The following is a 14,930-nucleotide window of genomic DNA, read 5'->3' on the forward strand; positions in this document are numbered from 1 at the left end:
ATCGGAAAGACTGTCGGACCTAGTCCGTCGAAAGGTCCGCTCATGTGTAAGCGGCATAAGAGCAAATATGGGCAAAAGAGGGCTCCACTGATGCTTTATCACCAATCCTTGGTTCCCTAATAACCCCAAATTTTCAAAATCCATTTGTCATTGGGACAAAAAGTGAGGTGAAATCTTCTGAACAGGGGCACAGACAGCAAAACAAATGTTACAGGGGTGACAACCCTTTCCTGTGTTATCCAAAAAGCTTAAAAATGTTTTTTTTTTTGGCTGGAGCTACACTTACAAAATGTACCTGTTCCAAATTTCAAACAGATTCAACTTAAGAACAAACCTACAGTCCCCGTCTTGTTTGGACTGATTGTATACTGCTGTTCAGAGTATATAGGGCCTGGGGGCCCCACGCCTTTTCTTTTTTTAATTTGGGTGCAGGGTTCCCTTTAATATCCATACAAGACCCAAAGGACCTGGTAATGGGCTGAGGGGGGTACCCATGCCATTTTTCTCAATAATTTTCATCCATATTGCCGGAACTCGACATTACATTTTCAGTTTTAAATTACTTTTATTCCTCTAGAAATGTCATTTTTTGCTGGGACTGTTCTAAACATGGGAAGCACTTGCCACTTAACAGGCCTACTATAGTCACCCACCAGGTACGATATTTAAAGGAATATTTCACTTTTATTGTTTCACTTAAGCATTATTAAAACCACTGCTCTTGAAAAAAATGCAGTTTTTAAAACTTTTTTTTTGCATTGATACATGTCCCCTGGGGCAGGACCCGGGCCCCCAAACACTTTTTAGGACAATAACTTGCATATTAGCCTTTAAAATTCGCACTGTTGATTTTTCATGTTCCGGTCCCATAGATTTTAACGGTGTTCGAATGCTCGCTCAAACTTTCGGTCCGTTTGCATGTTCTGCCGTGAACCGAACCGGCGGATGTTCAGCTCATCCCTATATGGCTAAATGGTATTGACGCTACAGGAAATGGTGTAAGATGCACCACACCTACAATACGCCATACCTGCAATGCACCAAAACAAATATGTGTGAATAGAGCCTTAAAGCCTAATTCTGGGCTTATTTTCTTAAAAGATCCCCTGACAGAAGGCAGAATAAAAAGAAAAAAAACTAGCTCTAGCTGCAATTTTTACGTCTTGTGCTGTACCTGCAGTATTTCCTATCTGGTTTTAGATTGCCCCTAAGGGATGTAACCTCAGTGCCTTGCACTCAGGCCGCGTACACACGGGCGGACTGTTCGCCCAACCTTGTCCGCTGAACAGTGTTTGGGCGGACAGTCCGCCCGTGTGTGGGCTTTCAGCGGACAGTTTCAGCGGACAGTTGGACGGACAAAGTCTTTCGGAAATTCCGAAAAACTGTCCGCTGAAACTGTGTTTGAGCGAACAGTCCGCCCGTGTGTGGGCCTGTCCGCTGTACTTTCGAAATGAGCGGACTGTTCCCGCTCGGAAAGTCCGCCCATTTCGAGCGCGTGTACAGGTAGGCGGGGCCCGCGAAGGAGACGTCGCGGGCTCCGCCGCCTGGAATGGGCTTAAAGGGGAACCCCAACGGCGAAAAAAAATCGGCGTGGGGGTTCCCCCAAAGTCCACACCAGACCCTTGTCCGAGCACGCTACCCGGCCGGCCAGGAAAGGGGGGCGAGCGAGCGCGCCCCCCCTCCTGAGCCGTACCAGGCCGCGTGCCCTCAACATGGGGGGTGCCTTGGGGAAGGGGGGGCCGCGCGGCCCCCCACCCCAAAGCACCTTGTCCCCATGTTGATGAGGACAAGGGCCTCTTCCCGACAACCCTGGCCGTTGGTTGTCGGGGTCTGCGGGCGGAGGGCTTATCGGAATCCGGGAGCCCCCTTTAAGAAGGGGGCCCCCGGATACCGGCCCCCCACCCTATGTGAATGAGTATGGGGTACAATGTACCCCTACCCATTCACCTGTGAAATAAAGTACAAAAAAAAAACACAACACAGGGGAAAAAATATTTTATTGCACAGCTCCGGGGGTCTTGCTCCGGTAGCAGCGGACTCCTCCGCTATGTGTGTAGCTCTTTTACTAGCGGAGTCCCTCCTCCTCCTCCCCCTCCTCCCTCCACCTCCTCCTCCTCCTCCTCTCCCTCTCCTCCTCCTCCTCCTCCTCCTCCTCCTCCTCCTCCTCCTCCTCCTCTCCTCCTCCTCCTCCTCCTCCTCCTCCTCTCCTCCTCCTCCTCCTCCTCCTCCTCCTCCTCCTCCTCCTCCTCCTCCTCCTCCTCCTCCTCCTCCTCCTCCTCCTCCTCCCTCCTCCTCCTCCTCCTCCTCCTCCTCCTCCTCCTCCTCCTCCTCCTCCTCCTCCTCCTCCTCCTCCTCCTCCTCCTCCTCCTCCTCCTCCTCCCTCCTCCCTCCTCCTCCTCCTCCTCCTCCTCCTCCTCCTCCTCCTCCTCCTCCTCCTCCTCCTCCTCCTCCTCTCCTCCTCCTCCTCCTCCTCCTCCTCCTCCTCCTCCTCCTCCTCCTCCTCCTCCTCCTCCTCCTCCTCCTCCTCCCTCCTCCTCCTCCCTCCTCCTCCTCCTCCTCCTCCTCCTCCTCCTCCTCCTCCTCTCCTCCTCCTCCTCCTCCTCCTCCTCCTCCTCCTCCTCCTCCTCCTCCTCCTCCTCCTCCTCCTCCTCCTCCTCCTCCTCCTCCTCCTCCTCCTCCTCCTCCTCCTCCTCCTCCTCCTCCTCCTCCTCCTCCTCCTCCTCCTCCTCCTCCTCCTCCTCCTCCTCCTCCTCCTCCTCCTCCTCCTCCCTCCTCCTCCTCCTCCTCCTCCTCCTCCTCCTCCTCCTCCTCCTCCTCCTCCTCCTCCTCCCTCCTCCTCCTCCTCCTCCTCCTCCTCCTCCTCCTCCTCCTCCTCCTCCTCCTCCTCCTCCTCCTCCTCCTCCTCCTCCTCCTCCTCCTCCTCCTCCTCCTCCTCCTCCTCCTCCTCCTCCTCCTCCTCCTCCTCCTCCTCCTCTCCTCCTCCTCCTCCTCCTCCTCCTCTCCTCCTCCTCCTCCTCCTCCTCCTCCTCCTCCTCCTCCTCCTCCTCCTCCTCCTCCTCCTCCTCCTCCTCCTCCTCCTCCTCCTCCTCCTCCTCCTCCTCCTCCTCCTCCTCCTCCTCCTCCTCCTCCTCCTCCTCCTCCTCCTCCTCCTCCTCCTCCCTCCTCCTCCTCCTCCTCCTCCTCCTCCTCCTCCTCCTCCTCCTCCTCCTCCTCCTCCTCCTCCTCCTCCTCCTCCTCCTCCTCCTCCTCCTCCTCCTCCTCCTCCTCCTCCTCCTCCTCCTCCTCCTCCTCCTCCTCCTCCTCCTCCTCCTCCTCCTCCTCCTCCTCCTCCGTTGGGCAAACAGTCCGTGCGTGTGTACGCGGCCTCACAGTGTAATGATACAGAGAGTGTTGCTGACAACATCATGTCAGAGATCCTCTCCATTTAAGAAGAGGAAGAGGACCCCTTATTTCACATGACCTACAAAAAGACATCTACAAAAGTATAACACAAATAAATAGCAAAAAACAGATAAGAACCATCAAAGTGGGTGAGTGGGGATATCAGTCCAGAATAAGGGCTAATAACATTCATCAATTTGTTATCAATCAGGTAATTGAAATATCTGTTATAAAGTGCAACCTGTTAAATGTATTTTATAAATGTCTGAATATTAAGATGCGTTGACCTGTTTTTCAGGTACACAGTCTTCATCAAAACCTTCATTGAAACTGCTGAACAGTTCTTCATGGTGGGGTTTAAAGTCAACTACTATGTGTTTACAGACCGTGCTAATGACATTTCCAACTTCACTCTCCCTGAGGGGAGGCAGCTGGTCATCTTAAAAGTTCCCAGTTATAAACGATGGCAGGAAGTGTCCATGAGGCGCATGGAGATGATCCGTGATCATGCATATCAACGTTTCTACAAAGAAGTTGATTATTTGGTTTGTGTGGATGTAGACATGAGGTTCATTGACTCAGTTGGGGTGGAAATATTAAGTGATGTGTTTGGCACATTACATCCTGGTTTTTACAATTCACAACGTGACCGTTTCACTTATGAGCGAAGACAGCAATCAACAGCTTACATTCCTACAGATGAGGGGGATTTCTATTATGCAGGAGGGTATTTTGGCGGTACGGTAGAAGAAGTCTACAAATTAACCAATTTCTGCCATAACGCCATGATGACTGATAAGAACAACAGCCTTGAAGCCGTCTGGCATGATGAAAGCTATCTGAATAAGTATTTTCTTTACCACAAGCCAACCAAGATCCTGTCCCCAGAATATCTATGGGACAATGGCTTTGGTGTTCCACAATTCCTCCAGAGAAGACGGTTTGTTGCTGTTCCCAAAAATCACAATGCAATTAGGAACAAAAGGGCATTGCAGGAGAATCATGGATACCAAAAAGAAAAAAAACTAAAATTTCATTTGGGAAGTCCATATATTTTCCAACAGTTGGGACTTTAAAAAGATTTTAAAATGTCTGCAATCAAGTAACTTTGAATGTATTTAAAGTTGTTAGGGTAAGATGTTTGTGATTACAGCAGGTTCATGTGTATGCACCTTGGCCTTGTGGGAGCAGGATACTGTAAAACTTTAAAGCAAAATTGCAGCTTACACCTAATTAGACCTAAAATCAACCCCTCCCCCCACTTTAACACCTATGTATACTAATGAATGTAAGAAAAATGTATACTCTATACCTACCTATTGTCAGGCCAGACCGGTCCATTCGCATGAGATGGCTCCCCTGTGTCAGGGGAGAGATGGGATTGTCCACAACAGATGGGCTATTGAAGTCTATGGGGGATGTCACCACACCAGGCTTTACCAATTGTTTTCAGAGGCCTCTTACCTCATGCCTGCAGCCATTGTTGGCTAACACAGGGGAGATCACGTGACCAGACCAAGGCGGCCTAAAAATAGATAAGTATATACATATTTCTTATACAGGTTAGTTAGCATAGATGTTAGGAGAGGGAGAGGACAGTTTTTATGGCTGATTGGGTGTAAACTGCAATTCCACGTCCATGGATGTCCTCTGGTTATAGTGGTTATGTTGGAACGATGCTTGCACCTACAGGCATCATTCCGATATGTTTGTTTTTAGCTGGCAATTCTCGATTACTTCTGTGGGCATTAGAAGGGGCTCCCACCCCCCTTCTGGCACCCCGCCTCTCCCATACTCTACCAGATTATCACAGTGCCTGTGAGCGATGAGGCTGGTGGGGATGGCTTCCCTGGACAGAGCAGGAGAAACTTGTACCATTCCTCTCTCTCTGTAACCCCGGGAACCAGAAGCGATGAGTTATGTCGTCACTACCGAATCCTCTTTTTTTACCTGGCCGTTGGCTGTGTCTGATCGGCTGCATGAGAGGCTAGAGGAGAGATTTGGGGTCTAATAGACCTCAGATCTTTCCATAAAGGGGGCCTGTCACAGCCCATGCTGTCACAAGGGATGATTGTTCATGCCTTGTGATAGTAATAAATTTAATTTAAAAAAAGTGTAACTTTTTTTTAAAAAATGCCCCTCCTGTCCCACTGCGCTTACGTGCTAATGTGAATGCATACGTTACTCCCACACATATACACAGTGATCGCACCACATATGTGAGGTATTGTTGTGAACGTCAGAGCGGGAGTAATAATTCTAGCACCATGAGCTCTTGTGCAACTTTAAACTGGTAACCTGTTAAGGCATTTAGAGTGTTTCTTATGGAGAATTTTAAGCCCTGCAGTTTGCCACTATTCCACGAGCAGACGCACTTTTAAAGCGTAACATCATCTTTCGCATTATACAAAAAAATTGGGCTAACTTTAGTGTGTTTTTTCATTTTTTTTTTTTTTATTCATGAAAAAAAAAATGCTTTTGAAAAACCATTGTACAAATACAGTGTGACACAAAAAAAAGTTGCAACATCCACCAGTTTATTCTATAGGGCCTTTGCTAAAATATTATATATATATATATATATATATATATATATATATATATATATATATATATATATATATATATATATATACACACACACACACACATATATATATACACACACACACACACACACACACACACACATACATACATACATACACACACACACACACACACACACACACACACACACACACGTACAGTGGGTGTCCGGCGGTGAAGCCACCGCCGGGCACCCACAGTTAAAATGCTGGTGCCGCCGAGCCTAGGGGGAGACAAGCAGGGCTTCGATCCCCTGCATCGCTGGACCTTGGGATAGGTAAGTGTCCGATTATTAAAAGTCAGCAGCTGCAGTATTTGCAGCTGCTGACTTTTTATTTATTTTTAAGCGGAACACCGCTTTAATTATAGAGATGGATAATGACAAGAATTTTTCAGAATGGCATACCTTTTGATTTGCTGCCAGAAAAGGAACTGACACAGCAGGGTGAAGGGTGTAGCTTCTAAACTATGCTCACTATTCCTCCGTTTTACCTCTCATGCCACGTACACATGATCGGACTGTCTGGCGGACAATCCGCCCATGTCTGAGCTCCAGCGGACTTTTTGTTCCCAAAAGTCCGACGGACTTAGAAAGTTTTGACTCAAAATTGTCCACTGGACTCGGCCCATCTGTGTGCTAGTCCACCGGACTTTTGAAATGAACAGACTTGCCCACACACGGAGATTCATTTTGAACGCGGCTACAGGTAGACGGGACTAGCGAAGGAAGTCAATTTTGCCGCCTCTATCGGCGAGATTGACTCCTCGCTAGCCCCGTCATCTGGTATGGACTTAAAGGGCAAGCCCTACGCCGAAAAAACGGCATGGGGCCCCCCAAAGTCCATAGCAGACCCTTATCCGAGCACGCAGCCCGGCCGGTCAAGAAAGGGGGTGGGGACGAGCGAGCGCCCCCCTCCTGAGCCATACCAGGTCGCGTGCCCAACATGGGGGGGGCCCTCTCCCTACAGCACCTTGTGCCCAGATGCCCGGCATAAGAACCAAAGAGGGGGGGCAAGACCCCCGAAGAGCGGGACAAGACCCCGAAGTCGGAAGAAGACCCCCGGATGGCGATGAAGAAGAAGAAAGCCGGGCTCCTCCGCCAGTAAAAGAGCTAGTAAAAGAGCAGAAGATAGCGGAGGAGTCCGGCGAGAAGACCCCCCAAGACGGAAGAAGAGAAAACCACCGGAGCTGTCTAATAAATTATTTTAAAAACGTGTGTTTTTTCTAATTTACACTTTTTTCACCAGGTAAATGAGTAGGGGTACATCATACGCCATACTCATTCACATAGGGTGGGGGGCCGGGATCTGGGGGCCCCCTTATTAAATTCCGATAAGTCCCCCGCCCGCAGACCCTAACAACCAACGGCCACAGTTGTCGGGAAGAGGCCATTGTCCTCATCACCATGGGGACAAGGTGCTTTGGGGTGGGGGTCCGCAGGGCCCTCCTTCCAAGGTGCTTTGGGGTGGGGGTCCGCAGGGCCCTCCTTCCCCAAAACACCCCCCCATGTTGAGGGCACGCGGCCTGGTACGGCTCAGGAGGGGGGGTGCTCGCTCGTCCCCACCCCCTTTGCTGACCGGCAGGGCTGTGTGCTCGTATTAGGGTCTGCTATGGACTTTGGGGGGACCCCCATGCCGTTTCTTCGGCGTAGGCCTTCCCCTTTAAGTCCATACCGGGTGACGGGGCCAGCGAGGTGTCAATCTCGCCGATGGAGGCGACATTGACTTACTTCGCTAGTCCCATCTACCTGGAGCCGAGTTCAAAATGAATGGACTTTTCTCTGTGTGTGGGCAAGTCCGTTCATTTCAAAAGTCTGGCGGAATCCCACCATAGTCCGGCAGATTGTTTACCGGATCTAGTCCACCGGAAAAGTCCGGTCGTGTGTGGGCAGGTCCGCTCGTTCAGAAAGTCCGGCGGACCTCCGCTGCAAAGTAAGGCGGTTTGTCCACCAGACTAAGTCCGCCGGATAGTCCGATCCTGTGTATGCGGCATCAGAAGTCAATGCACAAGACACTTCTAGGTTCAGTTGGTCAGTATCCCCATCTTGTTTTACAATGTTTTAGCCTTATTACGGTCTATAGAACAGTCTTTTACATACATAAAACAGAGAGGAACAGAGATGATTTAACAAGTCACAAGACATATTTAAAGACTGGTAAGCTATCCTTTATGTATTATATTATACAGGCAGGTAGCCAGCAATTCAATTATCTCCCTATGGCCCAACCTCCTTGGTCAATACAAGCTTTTTTTTAGAACATTATAACAAACGTTGGGGTCATGTGACCACTCTAATCCGACTTTCCTCATTGTTCTTTTGATGGGTGGGCAGCAGCGCCTCTAAACCTCCTGCTGTGAGTGAATGCACAAACGCAAAGAAAGCCACTCCAGGTGAGTAATTAGCCATCCATCCACTGCACTCCCCGGCTGAAGGTGCTAGCACAGCTCCTCTGCAGGTACACAGTGAAGAGGGAAGTCTGGAAATTTGAACTCTTCAGATTTTATTAAATCTTCATATAAAAGCATTACAGACAGTGTGAGGGTACAGCAAAAGTTAACATGCTTTGCGCCGCAGTTAGCACTTACTAAGCGGCATGAAAAACGTTAATTTTTACTGTACCCCACACTTTTTGTGATGCTTTTTTTTTTTTTTATACAAACGTTTTTATTGGTGGTAAAAGAAAAATAAGTAGATCAACAGACACAAGTACATGACAGCGTCAATGGAAAGCATAATAGAAATACACAGCATACAAATGTTGCTGGCACAGCAGCGGACCAGGCACAAAAAGGAATTTTTACAGAAGCGATTAACGTACACAGCCTGGACCGTATGCACCAGATGATGCTTATCAAGTTCAAAGATGTATATAATAGAAGGTTAGTAAAACAAGGGAAAATAAACTAAACCCAAATAGAAAGTTAACCGTGCAATAATTATTAAGATTGACTTCACGGACCGATAACTAATACTCCACAGTACTGTCTCCAAGCTGGTGCTAGTCTTAGGCCTGGGTCAAAGATATAGGAGAATAAACCATCAAAAGTAGAAATATAAGAATTCAGTGGGACCGCCTGGACTCCGATGCATCACCTACTGGGGGATATAGGGGGGGGGGTCCCCCCATAGGACCGGAACCCACCGGCCATTCAGACCATTTGGCTGTGTGGACATGCATGGTGTCCATAATGGTGTGGTGTACCCGTTCCATTAGACGGATAGCGTCCATCCTACCAAGGACCCCCGACCAGGAGGTGATCTGCGAGCGCCAATGTAGCGCAATCGTCCAGTGAACAGCACAGAACAATGTGTTGATCAACCTTTGGGTGGGGCGGGAAACCCCTGTTATAGGAGCGAACAATAAACAGTGTGCGGGTGACAAGTCGACCACGGATCCAACAATCGAGGACACCATGGTGCGAACCCGATCCCAAACTCCCTGGAGCTGGGGACAGCTCCAGAAAATATGGATCAAGGAGCCCGTTTCCGGGCAACCCCTAAAACAGTGATCAGGAACCGTGGGGTAAAACCTGTGAATCCTATCCGGGGTGAGGTACCAACGAGTGTGAAGCTTCACCACAGTGTCCTTCACCGCCATAGATCTGGGACACCTATGCATATTCACAAGCATCGTACTCCATTCCTCAGGCGAGAACTCTGTGTCTAGATCAGTTTCCCAGAGGCACATCGCCCTAGTCTTCTCTGGCATCTGGGATTCCAGAAGATGTTTGTACACCGTAGAGATAATACCCCTGTCTCTGGAGTGTCTGTAGCATAAAGATTCAAATTGAGTATTGGAGATGGTGTCTAAAGAACTATAATGTGTTTGAAAAAAGTGTCGAATCTGGAGATATTTGTAAAATTCCGCCCTAGGTACCTCATGTTGTGATTGAAGTTGTGAAAAGGAGGTGAAGACACCTCGTCTACCAGAAAGGGCCCGCAGAGTGACCAAGGACTTCTGGATCCACCATCTGAAGGCAGCAGGAGACCCAAACGCCTGAGGGAATCTCCTATCGCCCAAAAATGATGCCAAAGTGGGTCTGTTAGGCCGCAGTTTAAATTTAGTCTTATACAGTGACCAGAGGTAGAAGGAGCTACTCACTATGTTATTAAGAGGGGCTAAGTCCCTTGGACGGAGACTCTCCTGCCACAGGACTCCCGGGAGGAAATAAGGCCGCAAAGACTGAGTTTCAAATTGCAACCACGGTATACCAACCGTAGGGGCATGCCATTGAGCCGTCTGGGCCAACCTGGCCGCTAAGTAATATAGCCATACATCTGGGAGTCCCAAGCCGCCCTGTAGAAGTGGACGATGTATTAGGTGTCTCCCCAGCCTGGGCCTCTTGCCCAGCCAGAGAAAAGTGTTAATATCACGTTGTAGAGTGGTGAGGGCTTGGCGTGACACATAAATAGGGAGAGCTCTGAAGTAATAAAGTAGTTTCGGCAAAATAGACATTTTAACCGCTACAACCCTCCCTATCAAGGGGATGCGATAGGTTGACCACAGACGCAACCACCTCCGAACCATTGTAAAGGTCGGCGGATAGTTGGCGCTATAGATTTCTGGTAAGGAAGGAGCTAGATGGACCCCTAGGTATAAGATAGTGCTTTTAGAGAGAGAGAGTCCAAATTTGTGATGCTTTTAAATGAAGATGTAAAAAAAGTTGAAGAGTTGCAGAATAATTCGAGGACTTCCTTCTTCACTCCTGCTGAGTAGTGTGGAGAGCAATGGGGTGGAAAGGGGGCTTAACAGCACAGTCTGCTGGGACAAGAAATGGTTGAGTGATGCTGACTGTTCCAAAAGCTTTAAGTTTAATCAAAGACATAGCTTGAGAGATTGCTTTAGAGGATTGCTAAGTGGATTGCATGAAGCTTTCATGCAAAGAAGGCAAGTCCCTATATCCTGTGTTAGCCCACCTAGCAGTAGCAGCTGGTGGTATTTTTTGGGGGGGCGGCAAACAATCCAACAGGCTGCCACTCCCCAAAACCCCCCCTCTGGTCGGGTCACCAGCCCCGCACTTACCCCATCTAGGCAGCGCTTCCCCTAGGTGGTGGCTTCACCCTGCGTCTTCTCCTCCACTGCTTTGGTGGCTTCCCCTCCGTCTCCTCCTTCCTCCTCTCAGCCAATAGGATCGCTTCTCCTCTTGGCCGATAGGGTGACGTGTCTTACACTGGAGGAGAATCGGGAAGACAATAGCAAATATTAATTCGCTATTTTCAGTGCTCTATGCCCCAAGCCCACCCTTTTTTTTAAGCCAATTATAGCCCCAGGCTCTAATCAGGTGCTTCTAAAAAAATGTACAAAAAATAAAAACCATTGGAATCCATGCGTCTGGTGGCCCGCATGTAGATTAGGGGCCAGGCGCATGGATTGGGGGGGGCAGTGCCCCTGTGACCCATATGGATGGGCCACCACTGCCAGCTAGGTATTACATAGGTTGGACTTGATGGACTTGTGTCTTTTTTTCAACCTCACCTACTATGTAATATATAAAAAACTGGAGTTCCTCTTTTTTGGCCACCTTGGTCTTCAATAGCCAAATTATGGAATACAATTTCTTTCTCTTGAAATTAAAGCTGTAACAACTTTTATTTAAATAAGGAAAGGATCATTTTTCCTACAGTAGTTAAGGTTCAGAGTTGCTCATATGTAACTTGAACTATGGAAACCATCTAGCCAAGAATAAGCTCTGGGAACTATACAACCACCCCACAGAATCAGTAGAATGATGCATGGCACACAGATTTCGTAAAGTGTATTATTTTTGTCAGTGGAACTGGTCTGTGACCCATTGGTGAGACTTTCTTTAACTGCTGTCCTTGTGAGACCAATCCTAGAAATGAAAGGTTAGGTTGTTCTAAACAATGAATAATAGGGGAGGCACCCTGCATCCCAGAAACCGAAGAGGAAGACAGCACACCACTAACTTGCAGTAAACGCCTTGATAAAGCTTTTTATGTGCAAGTCACTGGTGTGCTGGCTACTTCTTCAGTCTCTTTTTAGTAACACAGTGCACCACAATGCTTGTATGTCGTGGTGCAGTCTGAATCATTTGTTAACTTATACTGTACATTGTATTGGGTTTTGTTTAAAATTTATGGAACCAAAACACACCACACATAGAGCAGGTGCATTGCCACAACACATGCCGCAAAGCGTGAATGAAACCTTAAGGCTATACAGTAGGACTTACATTATAATGTTTAGGTTACAATATTAGAGAGAAACTATAATGATTTTTGATAAATAAAATTTTTGCTAGTGTTCAGACTTTTTGTAGTTTATTACCTGCATTATGTTCTTCCTTGTATAAATTCTATATTTTATAAATAAATATTTATAAAAATAGGATTTTTTTACTCACCGTAAAATCCCTTTCTCTGGCGTTCACTGACTGACACAGCTCCTTAATTCTTGACCATCGAGTTGTTACGCCACCTTCAGGAGAGGACTAAGCAGAACATGTTAACATGTACAAAAAACAGAACTTCAGTACATCAACAAGCAGTATAACATAATCAATAAGAGGGGAGGGTGCTGTGTCAGTCAGTGAACTCCAGCGAAAAGGATTTTACGGTGAGTACAAAAATCCTATTTTCTCTTACGTTCACTGACTGACACAGCTCCTTTATTCTTGACCATCGGGACATCCCCAAGCAGTGTCATAACGAGGGGTGGGAAACAGCATAAAAGAACTTCACCCACAATCAGAAGTGCTCCCTAACAGAGGAGACACCACCTTAGCTAACCGCATCAGAACTTGCAGTAACAATGCAACAGTGCATTATACTCAAAGGTAACTGTATTTTCTTTAAAACAGAAAAAGAAGTGCAGATTTGCAACATTACATGGGCAAAGCAGGCATCAGACGATGCACTTATATCCACTCTGTAGAAAAACTTTTGTGGCCAAAGCAGGCATCAGACGAGGTGCTTACATCCACTCTGTAGAATTTGGTAAAAATGTGAACGGATGACTATATCGCCGCCTACACACCAGAGCGACTGACACTCGAGGTTGGAAGCCCAAGAGGCCCCAATTGTCCTGGTGGAATGGGCCATGGTAGGAAAGGGGGGCACCTGCCCCTTCAAGGCGTAGGCCTGTACCACATCTGTCTGATCCACCCGGAAATGGTGGTCGACGAGACCGCCATACCTCTTTTTTGGGCCAGCTACCGAAACGAACAGAGAATCTAACTCCCGAAGGGGAGCCGTGGCAGATAAATATATATTTATATACCTGACCACATCCAGGGAATAAAGGGCGACCTCTTAGGATGTGTCGGTTTAGGACACAGGGATAGTAACAAAATATTTTCATTGATGTGGAACGCCAAAACCACCTTCGGCAGAAAGGAAGGTTGCGAATGCAACACCACCTTATCCTTATGGGTACCCATATAGGGCGACTTGCAAGACAAGGCCACCAGTTCCGAGACCCTCCTGGCTGATGTACTGGCCACTAGAAACACCACTTTCTGGGAAAGAGTCAACAAGGGAATTTCTCTGATGTTCTCAAATGGCAGTTTCTGAAGCGCCGATAGCACCAGGTTCAGATCCCACAGGGGTAACGGTGTACACACGGGAGGAACTACAAGTTGGACCCCCTGCACAAAATTGCTCTCTAGAGAGTCAGATGCCAGGGATCGCTACAAAAAGACAGCCAAGGCTGATATTGGTCCTTTAATGGTGCTTAAAACCAACTTCTGGTCTACTCCTCGCTTTGGAAACAGCAGGATCCTGGAAACTGAATAGGTGCACGATGCCATAATTTCTCCTCACACATAGAGATGTATGGCTTCCAGGTATGATGGTATATCTTCCGAGAAGAAGATTTCCATGCTCCCAAAATAGTCGAGATCACCGAGTCCAATAGGCCTCGGTACCTTAGCATCTAGCTCTCAACAGCCATGCCATAAAAACCAGCGATGGTAAAACAAGATGGAGAATCGGACCTTGACACAGAAGGTTCTCTCGCAAAAGCAGTCACCAGGGAGCCTTTGCAACCAGGCCTACTAGGTCGGTGCGTCAGGGACACCAAGGCCAATCCAGGGCATTAGTATTACTGGAACCCCCTTGGCCTTCACTCTGTGGAGCAGACGTGGTAGTAGCTTTATCGGTACTGATCCCATGGAACCACCAGCGCGATTGACACGTCTGCCCAAGGATCTCTTATCCTGGATACAAATCTTGGCCCTTTCCGATTGAGACGGGAGGCCAGGAGATCCACATCTGGTGTGCCCCACCGCAGGGCCCAGCATCTGGCGACTTAGGTAGTCCGCCTGCCAGTTTTCAACTCCTGGGATGTAAATGGCCGACAAGGCCGATACCTGACGCTCTGTCCACTGAAGGATGTGAGCGACCTCCCGTGCTGCAGCCAAGCTACTCGTTCCTCCTTGATGGTAGACATATGCCACCGCCGTGGCGTTGTCTGACCTGATCCTGATTGGACGCCCTCGTAGTCCCATCGACTATGTGAAGAGGCAACGCCTGATCGCTCAGAGTTCAAGCACGATGATCGGCAACTTGGGTTCCGCACCCAACCAGAGACCCTGGGTCAACTGTACTCCCAGTACTCCACCCCAGCCGGTCAGGGTGGTGTCTGTTATATGTGCATATAAAAAATAAAATATAAAAAATAGCTGCGCTACCTACCCCTACTTTAAATAACCCACTAAGACTATCACTATTTATGCAAAGAAATTAAAATTAATCAGATAATTACAATTGATTGGGTGAAATCAGATAGAATAATTCATAAACAATCAAAATTATATAAAAATGGGTGATGAATGCTCAAAATTAAATATAATTAAATTACTATAGTGATTGATAATGGTTAATTATAGTGAATAAATAAATAAATGAATTCATTAATTATTGACTATAAATAAATAAATTTAAATTGATTATATTCAATAAATAAACAATTATAAATAAATACAGTGATTATTAATTA

The 14,930-nt window shown here is 47.6% G+C and overlaps 1 protein-coding gene across 4 annotated transcripts in view; it reads left to right on the forward strand.

Moving 5' to 3' along the window:
- The window catches only part of LOC143973605 (histo-blood group ABO system transferase-like), a 299,587-nt gene extending 293,591 nt beyond the window's left edge, over positions 1-5,996 (forward strand). For all 4 annotated transcript variants that reach the window (XM_077474454.1, XM_077474455.1, XM_077474457.1 and 1 more), the window contains one exon: positions 3,680-5,996. In XM_077474454.1, coding sequence (XP_077330580.1) covers positions 3,680-4,457 — 778 coding nt within the window. In that variant the 3' untranslated portion in view covers positions 4,458-5,996. The remainder of the gene's footprint in view (positions 1-3,679) is intronic.
- The last annotated feature ends 8,934 nt before the right edge of the window (positions 5,997-14,930 follow it).

Source organism: Lithobates pipiens, unplaced genomic scaffold, assembly GCF_037356315.1.
Source record: "Lithobates pipiens isolate NorthernLeopardFrog02 unplaced genomic scaffold, aLitPip1_a1.2 Scaffold_85, whole genome shotgun sequence".
Taxonomy (NCBI): domain Eukaryota; kingdom Metazoa; phylum Chordata; class Amphibia; order Anura; family Ranidae; genus Lithobates; species Lithobates pipiens.